The 27703-nt window shown below is 36.6% G+C and overlaps 2 protein-coding genes across 4 annotated transcripts in view; one reads left to right on the top strand and one right to left on the bottom strand.

Annotated features, from left to right (window-relative positions):
- The window catches only part of Ints6 (integrator complex subunit 6), a 72434-nt gene extending 53557 nt beyond the window's left edge, over window positions 1–18877 (top strand). For 2 of the 3 annotated variants that reach the window (XM_055609642.1, XM_055609644.1), the window contains 11 exons: window positions 2280–2432; window positions 2874–3006; window positions 4233–4327; window positions 5697–5807; window positions 6892–7107; window positions 8497–8623; window positions 9493–9635; window positions 10720–10951; window positions 14555–14917; window positions 16132–16225; window positions 18315–18877. In XM_055609642.1, coding sequence (XP_055465617.1) covers window positions 2280–2432; window positions 2874–3006; window positions 4233–4327; window positions 5697–5807; window positions 6892–7107; window positions 8497–8623; window positions 9493–9635; window positions 10720–10951; window positions 14555–14917; window positions 16132–16225; window positions 18315–18408 — 1761 coding nt within the window. In that variant the 3' untranslated portion in view covers window positions 18409–18877. The remainder of the gene's footprint in view (window positions 1–2279; window positions 2433–2873; window positions 3007–4232; window positions 4328–5696; window positions 5808–6891; window positions 7108–8496; window positions 8624–9492; window positions 9636–10719; window positions 10952–14554; window positions 14918–16131; window positions 16226–18314) is intronic. The other variant, XM_055609643.1, reaches the window with a different exon arrangement.
- A 1006-nt stretch (window positions 18878–19883) lies between these two features.
- Window positions 19884–27703, bottom strand: part of Serpine3 (serpin family E member 3) — a 28795-nt gene continuing 20975 nt past the window's right edge. Inside the window, exons 6-8 of the mRNA XM_055609792.1 lie at window positions 23116–23202; window positions 22404–22487; window positions 19884–19927 (exon numbers count right to left, since the gene is read on the bottom strand). Of these exons, the coding sequence (XP_055465767.1) occupies window positions 19884–19927; window positions 22404–22487; window positions 23116–23202 (215 nt within the window). The remainder of the gene's footprint in view (window positions 19928–22403; window positions 22488–23115; window positions 23203–27703) is intronic.

The following is a 27703-nucleotide window of genomic DNA, read 5'->3' as shown; positions in this document are numbered from 1 at the left end:
TTTTAAAGAATCATTCTAGAAAGTTACTTGGTTTTTATCTGGAGCAAATTAGGAGGAGGGAAGTTGGTAGGACATGTATGTTACCTGCAGAGCTGGTAATATGGTTTATTTAATATTAATTTTTTTTTCCAAAGATGATGGAAGAAAATCATAAGATAGTACTGGAAAGAACTCTTTAAAATTTGTTAATTAAGTTTTGCTACTGAAGTTAAAAATGATTTCCTGTTAACTGTGGGCCTCTTGATCATGGATCTTGTCTTACAAGATTGTTTGGGGAATTGAAATACATAAGGGAATTTTCTTTACCTAAATATAGAAAATTTTCCTCTCAGGAAAAGAAAATGGAATTTTTAAGACTGGCCTGAAAGATAGTACACAAGCTATTTTAAACCTTCATTTAATGTTATAAAATGTTTGGGTAAAATGTTTTCACACACCTGCAGATATATTTAAGCAAAATGCAGCTAGGCAACAATAGATTTACTATCTTCATTACCAGTCTGAGGGCAGTTTCTCAGGTATACATACATATTGTAGAGCACAGTTTGCTAACTGTAATGGAAGGCAGGACAGATTGTCGGGAAATGGGACGTATCTGCTTAGTGTGTGTTTTGAGGACATGTTGGGAGAGAGTACTAGAAAAGTCTCCCAGAATTTGATTCTTTGCAACTCACTCATTCTCTAAAATTTAGTTTTAAAAGAAAAAATAGAGAAGTAGTCGGAGTGAAACACAGGGGCAGGAACGATGATGACCTTTTGGTGCAACTACACATGGGCAGCATGGCTGAAACATGGAATCTATAGGACATGATTGAGGAAGGCCTTAGAGACCAAAGCAGCGAGGCTTTTATTTGTAAAATTAAAAGATCCTGAACTCCCATCCCCATCCCTTGTGATTGGCTGCTACCTTTACTGCATAAATTTAAGTAGGGAACTACCTAAAATGACAACAGGATTATTGGAACAGGATGACTGGTTACATCAGTTGTGAGTAGCCTAACTTGAGAAACTGAAGATTTGAGTTAAAATGGTAAGAAAGAAAAGTTGCTGAAGTTGGGGATTTAATATTGTCAGAAAGAAGGTGGCAGCAACTAGTACTGAATACGTGTCCCATTCATGTGTTTTGGTAATTGCCTTAGAACTGCACTGCTGTTTTATGTAAGTCTTTGACAACTAACATGGTGAAGTTATTAGAAGAGTACTTTTAGTTTGGAGAGAAATTAGGTATGATGTATCTGAAGGCGGTTTAAGAGTCAGATTATGTCCAATAGACAACTGTAGACATAGAGAAATGAGAAAGTTTTTTATCCTTAAGGTAGATTTGGGAGCCACCAGAGTATGGGTAATTCTGAGGCCAACTGAGTCTTTTGTATAAAGCAATGAAATCTCAAATTATAGCACATGTGTTTTTTTCATAACAGGTTTTTATGAAGGGGGACTATAAGTTAGTATCACGTCCTTTTTTGTTGTTTTGGGTTTTTGTTGTTGTTGAGGTTGGTTGCTGTTTTGTTTTGTTTTTCAAAATTTGGTTTCTCTGTGTAGCTCTGGCTGTCCTGGAACTTACTCTGTAGACCTAGTTAGCTTTGAACTTAGAAATTTACCTGCCTCTGCCTCCTGAGTTTTGGAATTAAAGGTGTGGACCACTACTGCCTGTCTGTAGCATGTCTTTAAGTGTTGTGTTTTTATGCCTCTAGGGCAGGGATCTTCATAATAAGGTGTTAGGTATCTTAGTAGTATACCAAAGAAATAACCAGCCAGAGGAATCCATTGGGAAATAGAGAAAGAAAGAGAACTTAGAAGGTTTATGTCTGATATTATAGATATATTAATTATGTATATATGTCAATAGTTTATAAGTAGTATCTGAATATTGCATATTTAGAAATTAACTAAGGAATGTTCGTATGTTACTACTCTGTATATGTAATTGCCACAAATGAGGCCTAGTGGGATTTTGTACATTTCTTTCTTGGATATAAAAATGGTGAGTTTCTTTTAATTCTGAATTACTTGAATGCTTTTCACTTTAAATTTTGCATTTAACTGATGATAAGTTTGATTTTAAGGAAATAGATTTTCATTTTATGGATTTGGATATTTTTCTTTTTCTTGGTAATGCAACAGAATTTAACATTTTGTTTTTCCAGCTCAATGCTATTTCTAGTAAATCAAACTTCCTAAAAAGACTATGGAAATAAGTGTTGATGAGAGGAAAGGTAGTTAAGATGTATTGATTTCTGGTATTTTGTGTAAATAGTAATGAGATTTTTCTCTTCTAGCCACCTCGTACATCTCATCCTGTAGTGAAGTTTTCCTGTACAGACTGTGAACCAATGGTTATTGATAAATTGCCTTTTGACAAGTATGAGTTGGAACCTTCACCATTGACTCAGTTTATTCTGGAAAGGAAATCTCCTCAAACATGTTGGCAGGTAAATGAATATAGTGAATAAAAATTATGGTGAGATGTTTCTTACAGAGCTAAACTGGGGATTAGAGTGGTGGGTCAGTCAGTAAGGTGTTTGCTGGAAGAGTGCAAAGACCTGATAATCCAAAGTTTGGATTTCTAGCACCTGTGTAAAAGGCCAGGTGCAACAACCTAGCCCATATTGGGGAGTTAAGATGAGGACCTCAGGGACTCATAGGCTGGGTTGTCTGGCTGAAATGCTGAACTTCAGGTTGAGTAAAAGACCATGTCTTAAAAACTAAAATGGAGAACAATTGAGGAAGACACCCAGGGTCAATTTCTGGCTCCATATATACCTGCACATACAGGTTTGTGCATATACTCACAAGCTAAACTGAATCTGTGGTTTGTATAACATTCCCTGCAGGTTTATTGAATCTGAATTTTAACCTTTCTTCTTAAACAGGTATATGTGAGCAATAGTGCAAAGTATAATGAACTTGGTCATCCCTTTGGTTACTTGAAAGCTAGTACAGCACTGAACTGTGTCAACTTATTTGTAATGCCTTACAATTACCCAGTCCTCCTTCCTCTTTTAGGTAAGTCATTCTTCTCGTGTGTTCTTATAGAAAACTAGGAGTAGCCCTATCTTCTTCTAAAAAGTAATGAGAATGCTAAACCTACTTAAGGACATTTTAATAACTTGCTTGTGTTTGTGATAAATTGAAAGTAGATGTACAATCCTTATATTTCACAAACAAGAGGTACTACTATATTTAAAGCTTTAAAATTAAATATTCTAGCTTTATACAAGTACGATTTCTTGTACTTTCTTGGGTAGGCTTTCTGTTTCATGCATAAAACATGTTATATTCATAAAAATCTAAATACATGTTCTAAGAATTTACCAACTTCATTTGAAAAAGTTATGTGTCGTATGTGAATGTGGAAGCAGCAAGTCATTCTTGGGTATTGTTCTTCAAGGAGCCATTCACTCAATGTTGCATTGTTTAAATTTACGTGAGCACATGTGATCATGTGTGTATGTATGTGCGCGTGCGTCATGGTGCATGTTTGGGGTCGGAGGATAACTTGTGAAAGTTGTTCTTGCTTTCTATCATGTGGATTTCTGAAATTGAACTTAGGTTTAGGTTATCAGGCTTGGCAGCAAGTACTTTTGCCTGCTTAGCCATAGCTGGCCAAACCTTGTTTTTTGAGTCAGGGTCTCTTACTGGGACCTGGGGCTTGCTGCTAGCTGGTCATGAGCCTCAGAGGTCTGTTCTGCCCTAGGATTACCGGCATATACCACCACACCTTACTTTTTTGTGTGGTTGCCAGTAATTCAATTCTGGTCCTCATGCTCATATGGCAAGCACTTTACCAAATGAGATATGATCCCAATCCTGGAAAACACTTAAAACATTATGAGAAAGCCCAACATTTGTTTTCAGGCTCAAGCTGGCTGTCATTTTTGAAGAGTGTTGAGAAACATTCTTTCTACAAACGATCAGATTTAAAAGTTATAGTGAAGATATTAGTAGGTATAATTTTTAAAGGAACTATTTAGCAGGATATAAGATTTTTTCCTTGTGTATTTTCTAATGCTATTTCATTAATGTGTATCTTTTGGACCATAATTAACACTCTTTTCACCTTTAAAATTGAATTATAAACAAAAACCTCGAGAGCTAGGTTTACTGCTCTTAATTTTGTTAAGATTTTCTGATGTTAAGTATCTCTTCAGTAACAAAGTAGACTTGAGAAGGGGAGTTTTGACTAGAGGTGAGAACAATGAGTGATGCTGCTGTGTTGTTGACTGTTCTAGACGACTTGTTCAAAGTGCACAAAGCAAAACCAACCTTGAAATGGAGACAGTCATTTGAAAGTTATTTGAAGACAATGCCTCCCTACTATCTTGGGGTAAGAATAATATTGTTAAACAAAACAAAACAAAACAAAAAAAAGTGACACAGCTTATTGGAGGTATTGGTAACCCTTTAGTCATCATTGTAAATGACATGAAAATTGAATGTACAGGTGACATTTAATGAGTGTAATGATGGGGATTTCAGTGAATCTACATCTATTTTATTGTAGAATACTAGAGGTTGTGAGAATATGTGAATAGTGTATAGCCAAGGCCAGGTACTGTCCTAAGTGTGGTGTGTGTACTAATGGTGTTTAATCCTTACAGTCACTCTGTGAGGTAGAAATGACTTGTTTCTGCCTCAGAGGTGGAAGTCAGAAACTGAAAGTAAATGGTCATTCCTAATTCTAGCTTCTACTTTTGATGCAAGAATTTTATATTTCTGTCTAGAACTAATCTTTCTAAGCGGCTCCTAGTATCATTAGAAGATTAATAGCTTGATTTTGTGGTTGTAAAAGTTAAGTTGCTTTGAAAGTCTAGCACAGGGTACTTCTCATGTTAGAGAGAGTAACAAGGGAAGAATCTGTAGATATGTTGACTCAATTGTGTTTAGCAACTTTTAAGACTGATCCCGAGCTTCATGGGTATTGAATATGAGCTCTGGAATTTGATTCCAGGAGACACCAGCGCTTATGTGCCTTCCATGTCATTGGTTATCTTTTTTTTTTTTCTGGCTGCGTCTCATCCACATACATTAAGTGTCTCCTGGTGGTATTTTACTGTATGAAGTGATTCTGAGTTAGTCCCTCCTTGCCACTGAAGATTTTTACTGTTAGATATGTGTTTTAAATTTTTTACCATGCTTATTCTCCTATGTTGCCCATTGCCCCTTTCAGAGCTTGTTTGCTTTTTTCAGCTCAGTCAATGATAATAATAGTGAGGAGCACCACCTGTTGTATGCCAGATACTTTTATAAGTGCCTTCTGTGTATTAACTCATAATTCTGTAACAACTTGTTAAATATCCCGTCCTCCTCTTAAAATGGTGAGAGCTAACTCAGAAGTTGTACCACTAGCTCAGCTGGTGTGCTGCTGAGTCCAGCTGCTTACCCCCAGGTAGCAGTCCGACTGGCCCCCACAGTGTGTCTGCTCCTGTCTTCTAAATGAATATCTCCCCATGGTACTGAGCAGTTCAGGACTTCATTCTTTCTGCCCTGGAATGGATTATTATTCTTGTAATTCATTTTAACTATCTTAAATTGCTTTTTGTGGCAATGACTAAACATTTTACTAAAATACAAATAATGACTGTCGTGTTCCTTTTAAAAGCAAAGAATGCAATTTGGACTGAAGTTTTAAAAAGTCAGTATATCGAACATTTTTAACAAACTTAGTATTGAATGCTGTTTTCTCTTTTCTAAAGCCCCTGAAGAAAGCTGTTAGAATGATGGGTGCACCTAATCTGATAGCAGACAGTATGGAGTACGGACTCAGTTACAGTGTCATTTCATACCTCAAAAAATTGAGTCAGCAGGTAATGTCAAAGTGGAGTGAGCATTAAGAACTTGACTGTTAGATAACATGGTTAATAGTCTAGAAGCTATCTAGTTCTTGATGATTCTTTTCTTTATAGCTGTGCTACTGGGATGAAACCCAGGCTTTCTCACGTGGTAGGAAAACACTCTATCACTGAACTAACACCCTTAGTCAACCCTTTCTTACTTTCATTTTGAGGCAAAATCTACATCAGACTTGAATTTGGTAGTTCTCCTGCCTCAGTCTCTACAGTAGCTGGGATTACAAGTGTGCTACCATACTGAATCTAACAGACTACAAGTTCTTGCTGATTCTAAATTTTTATAATTTCTCATTTATGAATATGGCTTAACTTCCTGTATATGATTATTGGGTTTTTGTTGTTTTTGTAGTTTGACTTTGTTTGTTTGAGAATTTATTTTAGAAAGCTGTTTTCCTTAGGGGAAAAAAATAGCATTTTATTTTGCTTTTGTGTTTTAAAATCTGTATGTTTTTTCTTTCAAAAGTGGAAGTTTCTTTGAACTGTAAAACCTTGGTATTTTATCATTCTGGCTATAAATTCTACTCACAGTATATTCTAGTCAAAACATATGAATATCAAGTAGTAGGCAGTTTACTTCTATCCAAATTGTTAATGCCTTTTAAATTTTCATAGTACTTTAGACATATCTCTGCAATTTAATAGGAATCAAAATGTGACTGAAGTGTGCATCAGTGTTTGCCAACATCTATAAATGTGTAGTTATGTGCTAATCACAATGTCTTCAAGCAGTTTGTTGTCTTGTTTCCTATTGCCTCTGACTTGGGCATGTTTTCTTTAGTGAAATATACTTCATGGTTTATTTGTGATGGTTATTAATAAATAACTTGAAGGAATGCTTGCCTGGCTGCAAAAGTTTTAGAGTTGTGATTATTTTAACTTGATGAGGTATTGTTATTATAGACATGCTAAGTGTGAACTACGATTACTTGATGTTTTAAAATTTTTAATTCAGTAAATTTATGGAAGAGCATAATCACTAGTATCTGATTTATGAACTTGTAGATTGTATTGAAGCAATTTTTGTTTCTTTTTACTCTAGGCCAAAATTGAATCTGATAGAGTCATTGGATCTGTAGGCAAAAAAGTAGTGCAGGAAACTGGAATTAAAGTCCGAAGCCGGTCACATGGGTTGTCAATGGCACATAGGAAAGGTTTTCAACAAGTGCTGCAGGGAATTTCGGAGGATGTCCCCCACAGGCTGCTAGACCTTAATATGAAGGAGTACACTGGGTTCCAGGTTGCTTTACTAAATAAGGTAACAGTCAGCTTAACATTGCTTTAGTTGTGTTGTATTCTGTTACAGAGCAAGTTACAGTTTACATTAACTAACAGTTTGTCTAAACTTCAAGAGGCCCTTTTATGTGGCTACAGAATTATGCTCATTATCACTGAACCATTGAGTTTTAGAATTAAAACAAATTGTATATGGTGTGTTAATGAATGAGCTGATTAATGGTGAAAACAAAGTTTAAAGATTGCTTAAAATTATAAAGCCGATGCTAGAATTTACTTACACAGAAGATCTTAAAGTGCTTTATACTCATCAAAATTATATTTCATTTCAGCAACCTTTCTGTACATGATAGAGTAGCTAAGCTGATTGCTTCTAACATTTTACGGAAATACAGAGAGTCTGGGAGAGCTGAACCAGTTTTGGGAAAGGAATAACTTTGGAGAACTGAAACCACATGATTTAATAACTGAAAAACTGCAGTATGTGTATGCAGATGATTGTGTGGTTACACAGAGGAGAGGTAGGATGATAGGGCAGGTTCTCATGTATCATTTAACCTAGGTTCCATGATAATCAAAATGGGGAAAATCCTGTTAACAGGTTGCTTCAACAATGGATATCCTTATACAAAGTAATTAACTTGACCCTTACCTCACATTATTTGAAGTCATCATAGTCAAAAGTGTAAAAATTAAGTCTTAAGCTTACAGAAGAAAAGCATCTTTACAATGTCTTAAGCTAATGACGATTTTTGTATTATAACACAAAAAGCACAAACCCACAAAAATTGCTAAATTGAGCCTTTTTAAAGTTAGATATCTGCTATTGGGTGAAATGTTGTGTCTTGAAATGTAGGTGAATGGTAGAGTGATTGCCTAACATCTGAGAGTCCCTGGTTCCACCCTCAAGAGTATAGATATTAAGAAACGAACAAAGGAAAACCAAAATAGGCTAGGTACGGGTCGAGAGAAGCACATAACAGCTGATAAAAGACTGGTATCAAGGTAGTTGACATCTGGACCATGAAAATGCTCTAAAGCTAGGTTGTGATGACATTACTCAACAATAACTCACAAGCTTACTCATCAGGTCACATGCTTAGATGTTAGAAACTCTCCCCAAAGTTTAAAGAAGGGGTACTGCTAAGTGATTTGCTTCTCTAAACCGGAACATACTGAGAAACCTTAAAAGTTAATTTGAAATTATTTTGTTGAGCTTACTATAAAATTTCTATCATTTGGCCCTACAAACAGTGTATTTAAGATTGTATCATTTGTCTTTTTTTTTTTTTTCTTTCAAAGCTATATCTAGTTAACTTACATATTTTATATTCATTCTGGTCCTATCCTTCAGGCTAAGAGATTTTAAGTTCTGTTTAGAAATATTTTGTCCTTGAATGTGTTTATGTAGGATTTGAAGCCTCAGACCTTTAGAAATGCTTATGATATACCAAGACGGAATCTTCTGGATCATTTAACAAGAATGAGATCTAATCTTTTAAAGAGCACCCGCAGATTTCTTAAAGGCCAGGATGAAGGTTAGAGTATGACTTTAAATATTTGTTTTAAAAATAGCTTCTTTGCAATTTTAAAGGGCATACTATAAATTTTACAAGCTTATATTCGTATTGTTAATTCAAACAAGTGACGTAAAAGAAGAATCATTCACTAAGATATACATACACATAATTAAAAATCAAATTTTTTATAAAAGGATGATTCATCCCTTATTTTCTATTTACTGTCACTTGAACTACAAATCCTGTTAGCAGTTTATTCCATTTTTAGTCTTCTACATACCTTCAGACACATGGACACATAGAGTCATTGTGTTGGGTTGGGTTGGGTTGGGTTTTGGTTTGGTTTTTTGGAGATAGGATTTCTCTGTGTAGCTTTGGCTGTCCTGGACTCACTTTATAAACCAGGCTATTCTTGAACTCACAGAAATCCACCTGCTTCTGCCTCCCTGAGTGCTGGGATTATGGGTGTGCAGCACTGCACCCAGCTAGTCATTTTCTTGTGCTATGTTACTATTTGATAGTTTGACTCAGGGTAGCCATTTCATGGCCTGTTATGCTATTTCTGTGATTTATGTGTGGCATCTATTGCAAGTCACATCAGATGATCATTAACCCTTGCTGTGACTTAAGCATTCCCACCACTACAGGTTTATATTTATGTTATAATTCTACTTTGCTATTTTCTACAAATTCTGCATTATATTTTACCTAGAAAATAAAATTAGTACTTTAAAATTTACTTTTGAGAATTAAAGGCTGTTTTATTTCTGATTACCCAATACTAGCTTCCATTGTGCAGTAACTTGGGTGTTACTCAAATACCAGATAGGTAGAGTGTAGTTATTAGTGAGGGTGACTTCTGCTGTCGATGTGCTTTCTCTGAAAAGATCAAGTGCACAGTGTGCCTATAGCACAAATGGGGAATTACCAGGAGTACCTCAAGCAAGTACCTTCTCCACTGAGAGAGCTTGATCCGGACCAGCCTCGAAGGTTGCATACATTTGGCAATCCGTTTAAACTGGATAAAAAGGTAACTCTGAAATGTTCTATGATATAATTTGTTTGTGATAGCTGTTGTCAATTTAGCTAAAGTTATTTTCTGGGTAGAGTATCTTATTAAGGTATTAATTTTAAAGTTTTTATCAGTTAAAGAATTGAAATTAATTGAACCACTTAAAAGATGTGTAGAGGAGCTGGGGAGATGGCTCCTTGGATTCAGGGCTTGCCATGCAAGCGTAAGGAACAGAGTTCAAATTCCCAGACCAATATAAAAAGGCAAGACACAGCACTCATTTGTAATGTAAGCACTCCTCTGCTGAGTTGGGAGTTAGTGACACCCAGAAGCTAGTGGGCCAGCTAGCCTAGCATGCATGGTGGCGAATAAGAGACCCTGTTTTAATAAGTTAAAAGGTGAAGACCAATACCTGAGGTTGTCCCCTGACTTCCACATGAATAGTATGGCATGCCCATAGCCATGTTGACAAGAATGCACCTCCCCTCCCCCCCACATGCACACAATTGTATGGAAGTTCAAGAAAATGACTTTTTTTTTTTTTTTTTTTTTTTAATAGAGTAGAATGGTAGATACCAGAGGCAATGAGAAGGGGAAGATAGTGATTCAAGGGTACTAAGTATGAACTTCAGGGATAAATTTTTAGTGATCTGTTGATAACATTGTAATCCTAGTTAATAATGTATTATATTTCAAAATTGTTAAAGAACATACTTTCGATACCCTTATCCCATTGTACTCAAGTTTGGTAAGGTAATGGCCCTGTTCATTACCTTGATTAAATCTTAAGATTTTTTTTCTACTTAACATGTGAACCTGTGAGTTATTCTCCACATGTGTGCAGGAGCTTCGGTGGCCAAAAGAGGGTGCTGGATCACCTGGAACTGGATTTATAGTGTGTATGAGCTTTGGAAGCTGGGCTTTGAACTCAGGTCACCCAAAGTATCTTTACTTGCTATTCCACCTTGCCAAGCTTTGATTAAACCTTTCTATACATATACATAGATCAAGCTATAAATGTGTAGTTATTTATCAGAATAAGTGATGACCATTGTTTTAAAAATTATATATAAATCCAAGAATATTTTATATCTGTTAATAGGGTATGATGATAGATGAAGCAGATGAATTTGTGGCTGGACCTCAAAATAAACACAAACGGCCTGGAGAGCCAAGCATGCAAGGGATCCCAAAAAGGCGCCGGTGTGCCTCTCCACTCTTGAGAGGCCGGCGGCAGAGCCCTGCTATGAACAGTCACATCGGAGGAAAAGGACCACCTGCACCCATGAATCAAGCACAGCCAGGTCTTATTAAACCCCTTCCTCTGCATAAAGGTAGCACTTTGGGGCTTTCAAATACTACTTGCTATTTTGGGGTTCCTAAGGGAAGAGATTTTTATAATAGAAACAGAAAAAGATTATTCAGCAGCATCCAGTGAGTATTGTTTATTATGAATTGATATGCAGTTGCTTGAATGCCTTTTTAATGAACACTGTAAATCTAATGATGTTAGCAAATCTCAAGTATTTAAAAAATAGTTTTGGAAGGAGCATTGTTACTACCAGCAAAAATATGCTTTTCAGTTCAGTAAAATTCAACAACTATTAAATGCATGTTATACTGTGCTACAGACTATAGCAAGGCTGTAGTGATTTCTTTTCTCATAGTTGGGAAGGAAAGAAAGTCATTTAGTCAATTACAAGTATGATAAATGTTAGGGAATGTACTGTGGAAGGAACATTTGACATGAATTAATTTTTTGAGAACATTATATCTCTGAATGAGTGGGAATTAAAGCTTTACCTGTGTTAAGAAGTCTAAAGAGAGTATGCATAGAAATATATAAAAAGATAGCAACTAAGGAGACCTGAAAAAATTCCATTCCAGTGTTGGTACTGGGCATATTTAGTACAAAGAAAATGAAAAGATAGTCAGAATCCAGATGGGTGGCCTTGGCACCTATTGTAAGATTCTATTATAAAGATTCTGTATTTAAGTCCAAGGACAGTGAGAAACCATTGAAAGGTTTGAAAGAGGTGGTAACCTGGTCAGTTAGCATTTTATAATTACATTTGAATATAATGTGGGATATTATCAGGGACAGTATATATGGGAACAAAGGAAGCCTAATAAACCAGTGTTTTTGTTAATTATACATAGTGGCCCCACTGGCATATATAACATCTTAAATGGAGAGAAACCTAAATATACCATTTAATAGAAATCTACAACAGTCCCTCATAAATATACTTGACCCTTCTCCCTTACCCTCTAGTGAATATCATTATGATCAAGCCTCTAGATCTGGTAATCCCATGGGAAGTAAAAGAGACAGGAAAACAGGTAAAATAACAAAAGAGGGTACAGTCAGAAAATTAAGATCATAGGGAACCTTATAGGACCAAAAAAAAAAAAAAAAGTCTGTTTTTGTTATTAAAGTTCATAGTGAGATACAGGAAGGTCTTACAGAGTCAGAGGGAGCAGGAAACACCCAATTGCCATTCATAGGCCTCATTTGGACCCAGAATCAAGTAAGATCAAACTTTTTCAAAAACAAAATGTGTAAAATAACTGAAGGTTGTCAATGCTGACTGGGTAGTTGATGTTATAATGTAGCTATTGTGCATCCACAAGGGCTAGTTAGTAAATGGAGATGATTATGATCTGACAGTGTAGCTTAAGAAATAATAGGCAGGTTGGGAAAAGCAACAAATGTGAGTTTACTTTAAATAGTATATTGGTGATTTCAAAAGCTTTAGAAACATAGACTATGAAAATTAGAAACACCTTTTGGTCTTTGGTTGTCTTACCAATAATACTTTTTTGTGGAGTAAAGGACAGAAAGGTTTAATTAAAAAAAAAAAAGGAAAGTAAGAAGAGAAAAATAAAGATGAGTATGAAAAGCTAGTTTTGTGTTTAGCTGTAAGGGGCAGGGCTAGTGAGTAGTCCAGAATAGTTCATGGGGATGGAAATGATAGTTTGGCTTGAAAGTATTTAAATACTGTCTTGGTGCACCTGGTATAGAAAAAGGTTAAATAAAGACGAGAAGCCATTATCTCCACCAGGAAGGCAAGAGGAAATGGCCTACAATCCTAATGAAAAGCTACTGTTTCTGTTGAACAAAGTGGTGTAGGTACAAGTTTATTAGGATCAAGGGAGTAGAAGAGATTCCTCACCTAGGGTTTTGCTTTTTCTCCCATAAATAGAAAGTAGGTATACTGCTGAGATAGAGGGATTGATTGGTAAAGTTAGAGCTTGAAAGAGAATGAAGGAAGCAGAATATCTGTGGGACAGGGAGAAGGCATGTGGTAGGCTTGCTAAGCAGTGCAAGATCCAGACCTAAGTGGTACTTGAGACCACCCCTGTAGATCTGGCTTCTATTTCTCCAGCTATTGCCGTCACTCAAGTAAAGGTCTGCAGCTAGCAGGCAGGTGTAAAACAGCCATTAAGTCTTGGCAGATACCACACTGTGGGGTGTTAGATCTAGATCATTAAAATATTGGTAAAAAGTGATCTATCATGAGATTAAGCTTCCTAAAGAAGAAAGTAGCTATATAACAAGAGTCTATTAGAAGAAAGTAGAGGAGCTGCTGAGTAAAAATCCAGCTGTATTAAGGACAAGGAACTGGAATATTGCAAAAGGATACACCTCCATCTCTGAGTTTGTTTTAGATGGAAAAAGTGGAGTGGGAGTGGAAAGCTCTTTAAGGTCAGATCTTTGATAGATGATGCTCTGCATAGACATTGGTGCTGTAGAACTTAATCAAATTGGAGCATGCATGGGCATTACCTGGGGTTCTCGTTAAACTTCTTTGTTATCATGAAATTCTGGGCTGGGACACAAAGGAAGCATTTGAGAAAGCTCTGCTGCGGCTAATGCCACTTTGAGTTGTAAGAACCTCCTAGAATGTCAGGAGGACAAGGTGCCAGAAGCATATGCACTAAACTCAATATGAAGATAATGGTGAAGGGACTAGAAAAGTGATAGTACTCAAAAGTGCCTGAGGGTTTTTTTGTGTTTAAGAATTAAATAGAAAATTTGAAGTTTCATTTAAGAGGTGAAAGAGTTAGTGGCTATTTCACATTTACATTCATGAGAAAAGAATTTCTACTCCAGGTTTGAAAAAGAGAGCAGTGCTGTTTTTTGTCTTATTTTTAAATAGGGGAACTTGGTTTTCATTAAAGTAGAAATTATTGTGGTTTTTTAGATGACCTTAGCCAAAGGCTGAGAATAATCAGTAAAGAGATGTTTGCAAACCATGAGTTTAGAAAGTAGAAAGGAGATGATGGAAGGAGAGCCGTGGATTTGTGGGAATGTGTGTTCAAGGAAGCACGCAGAAAGCAGGCCTTTACACTGAGATACAGAACAGATGAGTTCAGCTGGTGCTATAGAGGCTGGTGAACAATCCAAACTTAGGGTCATGTCTAGGAATCTTATTGTCGGCAAGCTAGTAAACTTTTGGATCTATTGGCCTAATGAGCTGAAGTGGGCACCAGATTAATTTGCATGGCTGGGGACTAAAAGGATGGCTAGAAAACGTTGTGCTCTGAAATGTGCCCTCATTGGTGTTTCCTGCAGAATTTTGAGCACTAAACACTGTTTAGTTTTTTGTTGTTTTTTTTCTTTCTGAAGAAAGACAGAAGTAGGCTTAAGATGAAGTAGGTAGGACTCTAAGCTAAAGATGACATTGCTAAAATAAGGTAGAAAAACAAGGCTGAAATTGGCTTTAATTTTCTTTTTATGGACAGAATTGTAGAATTCTGTGTTACTAAGGCTTCATATTGATACACTGTATCTTTGGCAAAGCCTAAAAACCATGTTACTATGACTTAGTCTAAGAATGGAGTTATTTGCAGTAATTGTGTTACTTTAGCATTTTTATTGTGTACTTTAATATGGATCTCACTTTTTGCCCATCTCTTTGGTTTCACTCCAGAAGCCACTAATGATTCAACAGTAGATGATGTGGTTGAAAATCATGTTGCAGACCAACTTTCATCAGATATGACACCAAATGCTATGGATACTGAATTTTTAACATCTCCAGCCAATCTTTTGGAACCATCAACCAATCATACAGAGACCCTTGGTCATGAACATTTAGGAAACAATGACCTCGCTGTTGGTGGATTTTTAGAAAATCATGACGAGCCAAGAAATAAAGAACAAAGTGCTGAAGAGAATGTACCAGCATCTTCACTCAACAAAGGAAAGAAATTGGTGCACTGTAGAAGCCATGAAGAGGTCAACACTGAACTAAAAGCACAAATAATGAAAGAGATCCGAAAGCCTGGAAGAAGTATGTATAATTAGAGACCAAACTTGTTCATTTCTTTGTGTGTTTAAATAAGCAAAAACAAGTCAAGTTTAGTAAAAGCATACATATTATTCTAGATTACTCTTGAAGTAGTACCTGAATTCTTTAAGAATTTCTTACGCAGCTGGAAAACACTGAATGATCTTGGTACTTAATTGTGGTAGACAGCAGGGAGTCTATTATTTAAAGGTAGTATATGTATCTACCATGACAGGGACCCAGAATCTTTACTGTTCTAACTAGAAGTTGAAATTTTAGTAGAGCAGCTAATCTAAACAGATAGAATGAGTACTACTAAACGGCTGGGTATGGGTTGACAGTGTATCTAATAAATAGAGCATATATGTAGCCAAAGTTCAGTTCTCAACAACATCTCCTCAGCAAGCCCCTCCAAAACTTGTGTGTTTGCAACATTTGTCTCTACTGCCAGTCACCAGGTATAAATTACAATAGTAACCTGTATGATGTGCTTAGACTCCAAGCCAAAGTTATTAATGCCATCACATGAATGCAAGGGAACTCTCTGGGCACAAGATTGTGAGTAGTATTACTATACATTCAGAATGTAACAGATGTGTGGTAGTTGCACACTTGTAATTCCAGCACTTGTGGAGGCAGAAGCAGCCTGGATCTTTGTGAGTTCGAGGCCAGCCTGATCTACAAAGTGGGTTCAGGACGGCCAAGGCTACACAGAAAAACTTGTTTTGGGGTCGGGGAAGACTATAACAGACACAGTTGTGATGGTGCAATGAAATAGAGTAGAAAGGACTTTAGTAATCTTGGTTGGAGTTATATGTGAAAACTTGAAATTTAACCTGTTTCAGGTATTAGCCTTCCACTATGTTAGAGTTTAGAATTTAAATGATTAGGATGTGTTCTGTAAAGGTCAGTTGCCTGTTCTCTGGGTGACTTCAAAGTTGTTAATTCATCCCCTAAGCTTGCCTGCTGTCTTACTGGGAAGTTTGGGGCAGAGGTAGGAGCTTGGAAAGTTTTTTGTTGTTGTTTTGGTTTTTTTTGTGAAACATACTGTCATGCTCATGTGTTAACAGTAGTCCCTAAAAGCCTTAAAGAATGGTAACATTTTTTTGTGTAGAATATTTTTATCTGAGTATATCTCAATACAAAGAAGATGCAAGAGAAACATAGTGAGGATTTGCATAAAGCCAGTTAATTGTTTTTCCTTTCCTTGTTTTAAGAATATGAAAGAATTTTCACCTTACTGAAGCATGTGCAAGGAAGTTTACAAACAAGGCTAATATTTTTACAAAATGTCATTAAGGAAGCATCCAGGTAAAGAAACTTGTTTGTTACTAAATAATGCAGAAATAATTTTCAATTTGCATGTGTGATATTTGAATGGCATTTGCTAGGCACTTTGGTTTATGCATGCATTTGATTCATTGAAATGTATGGGATTTTTCTTTTTCTTCTTTTAAGCTAATTCAGAGTTGTTCACTGAGATGGTTACACAAGGAAAATAATTTTATCGTTGGGGGTCACTACAGCATGAGGGTCACAGCATTAGGAAAGTTGAGAATCACTGCCTTAGATAGTTTTTTTGTTTGTTTGTTTCGTGTGGTTTTTGTTTTGGGAGTGGCTTGGACATTCTGGGCTTCTTGGAATACTGAAGATGAGGCTATGCATTTTCATATAAGTTGAAGTATTTAAATTCTTTTAATGAAAACTTTGTCCCATCTTTTATTTAGTTAACACATGCCTTGAATTTTTAGTGTTGATTTTTGAGACAGCATCTTGCTACATAGCCCAGGCTAGCTTCAACCTTGGGTACATTCTGCCTTAGTCTTCCAAATGATGGGGTCATAGGCATGTGCTGATGTATCTTGGATCTAGTTGTATTCCTTGCATCTGTCTTTCTGCCACCTTCGTTGTAGAATCTGGTGACAGTTTGCATCATTTTACAAGTAAAATAGAAGTAGGAATAGAACATCCAGTATTGAGATATTCTAAAAAGTATCAGTGATTGATATTAATAATTTTGTATATAATTTCAGCCTATCTATATTTTTTACTGATATTTTGTGCTATATATCCTATGTTATAGTTACCTTATATTTTGATGTCCTAAGTCTTCAAATTGTAGTAGAACACCATGATTTTTAAATGCTGCTATCAGTTATCCATTTCCATTTTGTACAGACTCTCAACATTCAGTTTCAAAAAGGACTAGATGATACTACAGTAACTACTTCGGGATCCAAATTTTACTATAATGTTTGGAATCCTTGTGTATCTTTCTCCTTTTTATTTAATTTTTGGTGGTTGGAAGAATGATGACCACTCTAACATTGTTCCTAAGATTACATAGCTCTTATAAGGAAAAACTTTAATTCTGTTTTGGTATTAACAGTAATTTGCAAAGTTTTCATCAGATTTGTACAACTTCATTTTGTGTGTTTGGCATGCTTGTGGAGGTCAGAGGATAACTTTCAGAAATCAATATCTCCTTCCATGTGAGTTAAAAAAATAAAACTCAGCAGCTCTCTGATCACCGCCCCCTGTGGGGAACAGCTTTACCAGGCCACAGAGGAAGACAATGCAACCAGTCCTGATGAGACCTGATAGGCTAAGGTCAAATAGAAGGGGGGAAGGACCTCCCCTATCAGTGGACTAGGGGAGGGGCATAGGGAAAGGAGGATGGTATTGGGAGGAGATGAGGGAGGGGTCCACAGCTGGGATACAAATTGAATAAATTGTAATAAATGGTAAATAAAAAAAATTTTTTTTTGAAAGATAGAACTCAGGATCATCGGGGTTGGTTAGGGCTGGCTATAGGCTCATTATCTTCTGAGTTATCCAGCTAGTCCCCAAAAGATTTTTTAAAAATACTTTTTTTTTTTTGAGATTATAATACCATGATATCATTTTCCTCTTCCCTTTCTCCCTCCAAAACCTCTCATATGTATAGATTTCTTTCAAATCCATAACATCTTTTATCATTAACTGTTGTTATATACATATTTCTCTGTGTGTATTTATTTATATGCATATATTCCTGAATACGTAACTATACCTGCTTGGTCTGTATAATGTTACTTGTATGTATATGTTTTCAGCCTCCCTTCCTTGAGGAAGACCTTTTCTTCAACTGTCTGCGTTCCTTAGTTGTCCATTAGTTCTTTGTTTGGATTGAGACCTCATGAGCTTCCCCCATCTACTTTAGTATGTGTCTATTGGTGTTATCCTTGTCCTGCTCATGTTTAGCTGATTCCCAACAGATTTCATGTGTTGGTTTTCATTTTCCTCCTACTTTAAAATAAATCTTTCCCAAAGCCAGTTTTTCTGTTTTGTTATGTAAAACATGCCAGTATATGCTGTCCATTAAGAGGTGATTAAGAGTGCTCTTACTTTTCTCACACAGGTTTAAAAAACGAATGCTAATAGAACAGCTGGAGAACTTCTTGGATGAAATTCATCGAAGAGCCAATCAGATCAACCATATTAATAGCAATTAAAAGAAAATAGAATGTGGCCACTTATATCACTATCTTCTCCAAATACAAAGTAAATACAAGACTGTTGTAATCTTGTATTCATTCTTTGACATGCATTGTTGGCTATTTGAAATACTTAAAAACAGTCTACAGATCCTTTCCATCATTTTACAGTGACCTTTTTATTTTGGTTTATTTTTGTAATGTGAAAAGTATCATTAAGTTGTTTTTTTTTTTTCTTCCTTTTTTCTTCTTTTTTAACAAACTAAAACTACTTTCCAAATCCTCTGCTTGTCATTGGCTCTTGCGTGTCAGTTTCCCTCAGGTTATATTTTCTTAAACCAACCTTTAAAATTGTCAGCTCTGTTAAGGTTGAACTTTGCCAAAAAAAAAAAAAAGAAAAAAAGAAAAGAAAAATTAACAAGTTACTTTGTAATTTTTGGGGAAAAAAGCACATACATTAAAAACTAGGTAATGTTTTGTATATACAGTTATTTTGGATATATTATTGTAAGTTGTACAAATGTATTTTGAAGAATATTTAAGAAAAGCACTTTTGTTATTCCATCAATAAATGCTCTATTTTACTCTTGTGTGGTTTAGGAAATAATCACATTTAAAGTAACTACTTAAAAACATTCTAAGACAATGGAATTTTAAAGGCCTTGCTTTTTAGCATTAAAAAATACACAACTTAATATTTGTTAAACTAGTGTAATCATGTGTTACATAGCCTGCATTGTCTTTTTTTTTTTTTTTTTTTTTTTTTTACTATTTGTTCTTAGTTTTTGTTGGCCATGCCAATATACTCCATTCTTACCTGGATAATGGGAATAGCTATGTCTGTGGCACACTGACACAGACGGATACTTTTTTAAAAACAATTTTCAAAGTAGATGACTTGGCATTATTGGTTTCTTAGCACCCTTCAATTTTTCTCACAGGATTTGGATGACATTCAAGTCTGGCCATTAGGTTAGGGTGTGGTAGGTTTAGGGTTTATCACATTTGGAAATGTCTTATATGTAGTAATTTAATCCCATGTTATGCTTACATGAGTTTATGACTTGATTTAGAGGATCTCTCGGTTCTGCAAATTCTCACACTTAGACTGTTGTTTAGAAGCTGACTAGAGAGGAAACAGACATAAGATGATTATACTCATGTTTTCCCCCTTATTTGCACAGGATGAAGATATCTGGCACTAATCATTCTCCATCCTCACAGGGTTGTACATCCTTACTAAGGATGTGATCCTGTGTCCTGACTCATGTACACATTTGTAGATCACTGCTGTGCCTTTTAGTAATTTGGAGAAAACAGTAGAAAAGGTTAGAATTTTTAGATTTGGAATAATGGAGGGGGAAAAATACTTCCAAAATTATTTTTTTAATTGAATTATTTTTAGATTAATAATATTTGGAAATCACCCTTAAAAGAAATTGTAAATATTTATGAAGGAAAGCATACATAGAACATTCTTGAGATCTGCTATTTTAGTCAAGGGGATTTGAAACTCTCCCAATGCTGAAGACAAACCCTGTAAAGAAAAAGAAACATTTAATTAGACTTGTGGTATTTTCATATGACAATTCATTAAACATTTCTTACCTCTTAGATTCCTGGAAGTAAATGAAGATATAATTTAGAGATGGAATTATCAAAGTAATTGCCTGTATTTACACTGCTAAATTCAGCAGGAACTGTACAAAATCCAGATTGACTTTGTGGTTGTGAATTATGAGTATTAAAGGGAACACTGGAGTCATTTAGATAGAAGTTATATTTAAGTCAAAGCATCTGAGGGCTGTCCTTGGGAAGGGTCCTCATGTCATAGGCATCATGGAATAATGCAGATCTTCTGCCTTTACTACACTTTCCAAAATGAACCCTCAAGTGAGTGCAAAATAACAGGTTCTTCTGTGTCTGTGCTCACTCTAGCTTTCGCTCTCCCCCTCCTTCTCTGTTCTTTATCACTGTGGCATAATACTCTATATCTTAATCCTAAAACTTAGTCCAAAAGTTTGCAGCCTATCAAAACTAAAGCTTAAGATCCTACCCCACCTCAGGTTTTTGCCTTTCAAAAAAAAGTTTCTACAGACTCCTTGTCAGCAAAGGCCAGGGAGGGTATACCTGGGGAATGTGTATTTTTAAGTCTTTGAGATCGTTGAATGATGCTACACTGGACAAGGGGCACTTTCCAAAATGTTAATATTGGAGTTTTTACATAATTTTTCTTAACATTCCCCTATTTGTCCCATATGTTGATTGAGTCAGTAATTGGTTATGTCATTGGAAGACTTTTTTAAGTTTTTAATAGTGAAGGCGAAGGCTTTTTTTTTTTAAGGTTATTTTTTAAGTATTTTGCTTACATGTATGTAAGTGCACCACATGCATGCCTGATGCTTGTGGAAGCCAAATGAGAAGAGCGGGTGGGTGTCAGATCCCCTGGAACTGGAGTTACAGACTGTTGTGATTTTCCATGTGGGTGTTGGAAACTGAGCCTGGGTTTTTTACAAGTGAAGCAAATGCTCTTAACTACTGAGCTGTCTTCCAGCCCCAGCTGAAATTTTTCTAATCCCTAAAGTAATATCAGGAAAGTAGCCACTTTGCCTTGGGTAATGTGAACTCCTTGCAGAAATGAAAAGCCACAGGGACTAAGACTTGTGCTAAGTTAGGAAAACTAGTTTTTGGTGAGACCTCTATTTTCTTTCTCATACTAGAATAGTTAAAAATTATACCATTGAAATCATGGTGTGTGTCATTCTAGTCCAACAATTTTACATGTTTTTTTTTTATACAGTTGAAATGTAAGAATCTGGTATTTGTATTCTAACTGTCCCCTTTATTGGATATGAGCTTTTGGCAATGGCCCTTCTGTTCAGGGTTAGTTTTCTCTCTTGGTTTGAGGGTTTAAAACTTGTCTTTCATTGTTGTTGGGTTTTACATACTCTCTACGCCTGCTGTGAGTGATCAGTGCTGTTTTTGTCTAGTCACAGTCACTGTGGGCTTGGGGTAATCATGGTCAAATACTAAGTGGACACTGTTTTGAACACTCTTCCCAAATAATCCCCAAGTAGATTATTTTCAAGAGAATGAGTACCTGCATCCTTTTGTCATGAAATGTTCTTTTACTTTCTAGCACACATTATGGCAGTATACAAATGATTCTCAGATAAAATGATGTTGACAGTATTTCCTTTTAACAATCTGTGTTAAGCTATGCTAATTTTCATTCTAACTTCGATATTCTTTCCACAAATAAAAGTAATGCCTGATGTTTAGTTAAAGTAGATCCACCTTGGCTTGATTTTTATTAATCTTGTTCCATACTGTTTTAAACACTACTGAGAATTGCCAACAACTCTTTACTGAGAATCTCTTGCATTTGAGGCAGTAGTTGTTGGAGGGTGGGGGGAGATTAAGGAAAGAAAATAATTCAAAGACTATTTTGAATATTGCTGAGTTGTAGAGACATCTGCGTGTCTTTCTATTGTGCTAGCTAGGCTAACCTGTGTCTACCATCTTAGCACAGATAGACTCTTCTGTAGTAGTGTGGAAAAGTTCTGGGACAAGTATTTGGTTTTTGAGAAAGGCAGCAAACGGCATAGAAATCTGCATCATTAAAATACTAGAGTCTCTGGGTGACTTCTGTGATAACATCTTGGCCTGAAGAAACCATCTTTTCTAAAATAATAGGACAGCAACAAGAAAAGCAAGCTTTGGTTTACGTGTTTTCATAACTTTAAGTCTCTCTAGAAGCAGAAATCTACTGAACTAAAAAGAATCAGCATTAGCTACAAATAAACAAGAATGGAAAAGTAAAAGGCATGAAGGAAAAGGGTTAAGATTGTACTATGAAGTAATTTCGCTTTCTCAGATGACAGCTTTAGGGAAATGCCAAAGGAAGAGCTAGGAGAAATACTTATTTGAGATTGTACTGGATACATTAAAAACTTAGATTGCTAGAGAGATAAACATTAATGTCTGAATCCAGCGTTTTAGAAAGTCAGTACCTGTGCTATGTTCTCTCAGAAGAAAGATGAAGGGCCGATCTGCTTTAAAAGCAGGAGTCCGAGACCTCCTCAGCAGCAGCACAGCTGTGGGAGAGAACAGGCTATCTCAGATTTCCTATTGCACTGAAAAAAGCATCATGCAGTTGTAGATTCATAGGTTCAGACCTTGATTTGTCTTTAATCAAAGCATCTTAATGACATATTACTCTGTAGTATTATGAGACTACAAATGGGGAAATTAGTTTATTTTATTTTATGTGCATTAATGTCATCCCTTTGAATTGAGGTTACAGACAGCTGTGAGTTGCCATGTGGGTGCTGGGAATTGAACTCAGGTCCTTTAAGAAGACCAGATGGTGTTCTTAACCACTGGGCTATATCTCTCCAGCCCCACAAATGGGGAAATTAAAGAGGAAAGATACTACTTAAGCATTCCTGTGTCATTTTTAAAAATAATCCATAAAATAGCTTCCCTCTTGAAAGTGGAATGCTGTATGATTCTATTCCATGTTGATGGGGCAGTGATACTTTGTTAAAATTGGTATCATTGGTTTTCAAAAAATTTTGTTTTTAAAAAGATACACAACAGACACCTGGGCTTGGGCGTAAGTGGTATTATGGTTTACAACTGAAGAGTCAACTGGTCAGATTAACAAGGGGAGATGTTGGTGAGCTGCTCCATGCCATTGAGTGTTTGGACCTCTGAAAATACCTGTGGCTGCAGATGTTCTGATGCCGTCCTCTGAGAGCTCCATTTTGGCCTTGTGGGCTGCTTCAGAAACATAAAAGCCATCTTGGCCTGATTTGAAAATGACAAAGAATGTGATTTATTTACATTTTCTGTGCACACAGCAAGTAAAACTTGAGTATTCAGTGTTGCAAGTATACAGGGAGTAGTTGTACAGAAAATTGTAAAGTTTAATTTTTCTACAACTCTCAAGCTTTATTCACTAAATTTAATAAGACCTCCCCCAAATTAGTGGAGACTGAATTCATAATGTTAATTTTAAATAGTAATATTAAAATCTTTAGCCTATATTTCTAAAACCTAGGTAAGGCATTAGGTTCCCAAGGGTATGTGTTATAGAGATTGTATAGCCTAGGAATAATTTCAGTGAGATTTTGAGATCATTTCCTGACTTTTTTTGGGCTGCAGTTTTTAAGAAGACATTGGTGATAAAAGTCATGGTTTGTATTATGAGGATAATCCAGGGTCAAAGTGCCTGCTGCTTTATGACTATAGTCTGAGAAGCTGGTTGGCTAATTAGCTCACCTCAAGGGCTGGGATCAACAGAGATGTGAGGTTATAGCTGAAGTGTTTGTTAACTGTATCAAAGACAAGCTAAGCAAATAAGAATGAGAACTTTGAAGGCATGACAGATTTATATAATTGAGCAGTTCTCCACAGATGAAATGGCATGTGTTGCAATAAAATGTGAAAGCATGTAGAACTGAGGTTTGAAACTGCTCAGTCCTTCTGTTTCAAAGGGAGTGCTAAGTCATCTGGTCTCACACCCCATCAGAACTGAGAGTATCCGGGCTTCAGACCCAACACCGATTTCTACCCAACTCTCCCATTCAGGAATCTGTCCTCTAGTTAGCTGTAGCATACTATCAGTGACCTGAGTATTAGCAGTCACTGATGTATTTAGGGAACTTTGTTTGCTAGACTGGACTGTCATACACACAAAAGGAGATGGCCCCTGAAGGTCATGTGAGGCTATAATCCAGTCTAGGGTACAGATTCTTCTGTATCATCATTGTTATTGAGACAATGGGATATCTGGGGATGGTTATTCCCACTGTAAGGAGCAAGTGTTCGATGGCAGTTGAGAATGGGCAAGACCACAGGAAGGAAGAAGTCAATAGACATTCATTTCGTACCAGTGGAGAATCGTTAGTTTAACAGTACTCTTTTTCTGCTTGTCTTGGAGAAAAGAAACAAGATTCTCTGTTAATGGTTAGCCCATTGAGTAAACAGTGTCAAAACTAAAAAGAAATTTATAAAGAGCATCTTTGCCAGTTGAGGTTTTACTGTCTGTGACTTCGTTATTTTTAAGCTGTCTAAATGTTTCCATATGATTAAATGAGTGCAGCTTCACTCTGAAACCCTTTGTCAGCAGCAAATCCTGTGTCTGGATCATTGCAAGAAGTGGGACTGACTGATATAAATGCATCTTCAGTGAACTAGGTTGAGCTCTTTCAGTGTCATTGAAAAGCAAGGGAGTTGCTTAAGTATCCCTGCACCACACCAGGTTCTCCCAATGGCCCAATAACTATTGTTGCATAACCATGGCTGAGATTACTTGTAGATTACTATGCCACCAACATCACATCTCTGAAGTTTTATCTTTGGTAAGAGTTGGCATTTCTGTAGACTAGCTCGTGTTGTTCTTCTTTTACTTTGTATTTGGACTGAAGTTTGTCCACTTTTTTATGTGGCTGTTGAAATGTTATGCCACTAATGAAATTACTAGGAAAAGTTGAGGGCTTTTCCTGGCTTTTGCTTTTCTGAATTGTTGCCACAAAACCGTTTTTCCAAACTTCGCTGTCAGAATCCTTTATAAGTGCTGTTCTGTCAGCAGGGTCCTTAATTGGTTAAATGTGGGAGATACAGGTTAATGGATTTTATGTTGTGAGTAGGAAACTTTCTTGGAGCTGCTGATTTGCTAATCTTTGCTGTACGTGACTCCAGCAGGACTGCAGTACATAGCTTTCAACCTTGAAGCCACCCTACTTCCCTTTAATCCCAGTTTACTAATGGAACTTTCTGGAAAGCACATCACAGCCAACTATAAACATATCTGTGCCTATATCGCATGTTGGTGTGCAGCATATGTGGAGTTCTACTTTTTTCCCAGCATACTGCCCATTTTTCCCTGGCACCTCCTGTTGCGGATTACCTTTTCCCCTTAGACTCAGCTCTAGCAAGTAGAAATTATGGCATATTCACTTTACTGCCTTGTCCAACTTTCAGAATAATGCCTGGTACATACATGTGTCAGAGAAATGCTCAGTGTATACATCCACAAGGACAAGTAGCAGTATGAGGTCTTTTGGCAAGAGCTTGATCTCTACCCCCTTGGTTGGTAGAAGCCATCATTCTTTTGTGTATTCTTGGTCACACATTTGTAAATCATTGTCAACATTTGGACCTCAGCTCCTCATCAGAACAGGGACTGGACATGACTTGCCTCCTTTCATCTTTCTGATAATGATGATTTCCTTTGGGAAGAGCTAGTTATTTTTTTTTTTTATCTTTTTCACTTAGCACTATGAAATGAAAAGCGGGTGTGTAATATATCATTGCACCTAGCCCAGGATATAGAAAGTGTTAGGAAGACTCTTAGATAGTTCAGAAACCAGCTGTAGTTGGTTGCTTTTTCTATCCTTCACATAGTTCTCTCCTTACTCCTTTCTGTGCAGTGAATTCATGTGCTGTAGACAGTTGGCTTATTTAAGTCATAACAGATTGAACTTCTTGAACTAGGCAGAAATTGGAAGCTGGGTACCCACTCCTGAAAGCAAAGACTAGTTTCAGTGTTGAATTTATACACAAGGAATACCCTCTGAACTGGAGGTTGTGAGTTGTGAGTTTGTATCAGTCTGCTGATGGTTCATAAGGATGGAAATTACCCACAACAAGTGCCTGCCTCGCTGTTCTCTTCAATGAGAGGGAGACTAGAACTATTTACTAAAATGTAGTCTGTAGGAATAAGAATGTCAGTGGGTAGGGAGAGCTATATCTGAGCTCAGGTGAGCTTTGAAATAATTGATTTCTTAAATGATGCCAAGAAGGAGCAGAAATGTTTTTTAGCTGGGGAAGAAAATTGTGATTCTGGTTTTGGGACTGAATGGAAAGGCTTTGTTGGGCTTCCTCAATAGTGCAACGATTGGTAACCCTTTGTTAATTGAAAAGAGGGTGGCTCTGTTATTGGTCATTTCTTGGTAAAAAGTCTGCAGCTGGGGGGCTGGTAAGATGGCTTAGCAGGTAAAGTTGCTTGTCTCACAAATCTGATGACCTTAGTTTTTAATCCCTGGAACCCACATAAAAGAGAAAGGAGACACTGACTTCAGAGTTGTCTTGACCTCCAATGTGTGCTCTCTTCATGTGCTCCTCCTACTCCAGCATGCACACACAATAAATTTTTAAAACCAAGACATTGTGTCATATAATTGGTGAGTTGGGTGTTAGCTCCCCATTTCAGGAATGCTGACACTGTTCAATGGTTCTGTCTCGAATAGGCAGGAGCCTACTTTGAGTACTGACATGAGCGGTCGGGTTATGTTTAAAGAAGGGCATTGGAAAGAATTATCTTAGTTGGTAAGGTGTATTTATAAAAATATTTTTAAGTATCACCAATTCCACGATGTCTGTCCCAATGACTCAGCTTTAATACTGTAGCAAGAAAACAGCCTTAGATTAAAAAAAAAAAAAAAAGTGTAAGTAGCTGCTTATTTAATAAAAACAGGTGATGGTCATTTGTTGACTTCTATATTATTGGAACAAAACAATGGGAGAATATTGTTAGGTCTCATCAGTAGAAGCATGAATACAAACTCCACATTTAGCACATGCTGGATTATTAAGTAAGCCAGATCTGTGAGCCTATAATTATATTGGTTTAAGCAAATGTAAGTAAACAAGTTGTATTAGATGAGTATCATCTAAATGGTACTCAGAAGACTTGGTGACAGGCTGGGGAGGTGGATCTATTGGTTCTGACTGTGTAAGCATAAGGAGCCAAGTTTGATTCCTTGAGCCAAGGGACATGGTGCATGCTTATGTTTGAGCACTGTATGGGTTGGGGGAGTAAGGGAGAAAGACAGGGAAGTTCTATAGCTTGTTGACCAGTCTCTGATGCCAGTGAGGGATTCTGTCTCAAAACCAGTGGACTGCTCTCATTGTAGGTCATCCATATTTTTGCTTATATTGGGACTGATATGGGTGAAGACCACTACTGTTTAAGGGCGTAAGATTGACAATTGAGTGTTTTTCTCAGATGCTGAGGCAAAAAGGTTTGGGAAGGAGCAACAGTATAATAGCGTGGAAGAGAGGGCCAAGAATAGCCTCAGCTGCTTTCCTCCCTTTCCCCCCTTCTAGAACTGGGTACTGAATCCAACACCCTAAAATTTTTAATTTGGATGACTGAAAGAATAATAGAATTTCCATTAGCCACAAGGATACTGTAGCTGAACTCTGAGGCCTTGAGAAGACAACATGATTGCCCATTATTGAAAGTAGAATGTGCATAACTTAGCTGTCCCTTGTTCCTTCCTGCCTCTGGAACATTTGCTGT

This window comes from Psammomys obesus, unplaced genomic scaffold (assembly GCF_907164565.1).
Source record: "Psammomys obesus unplaced genomic scaffold, mPsaObe1.curated_primary_1811, whole genome shotgun sequence".
Lineage (NCBI taxonomy): Eukaryota > Metazoa > Chordata > Mammalia > Rodentia > Muridae > Psammomys > Psammomys obesus.
Note: the sequence above shows the minus strand (reverse complement) of the source record. Positions and strands in the feature narration are given on the sequence as shown.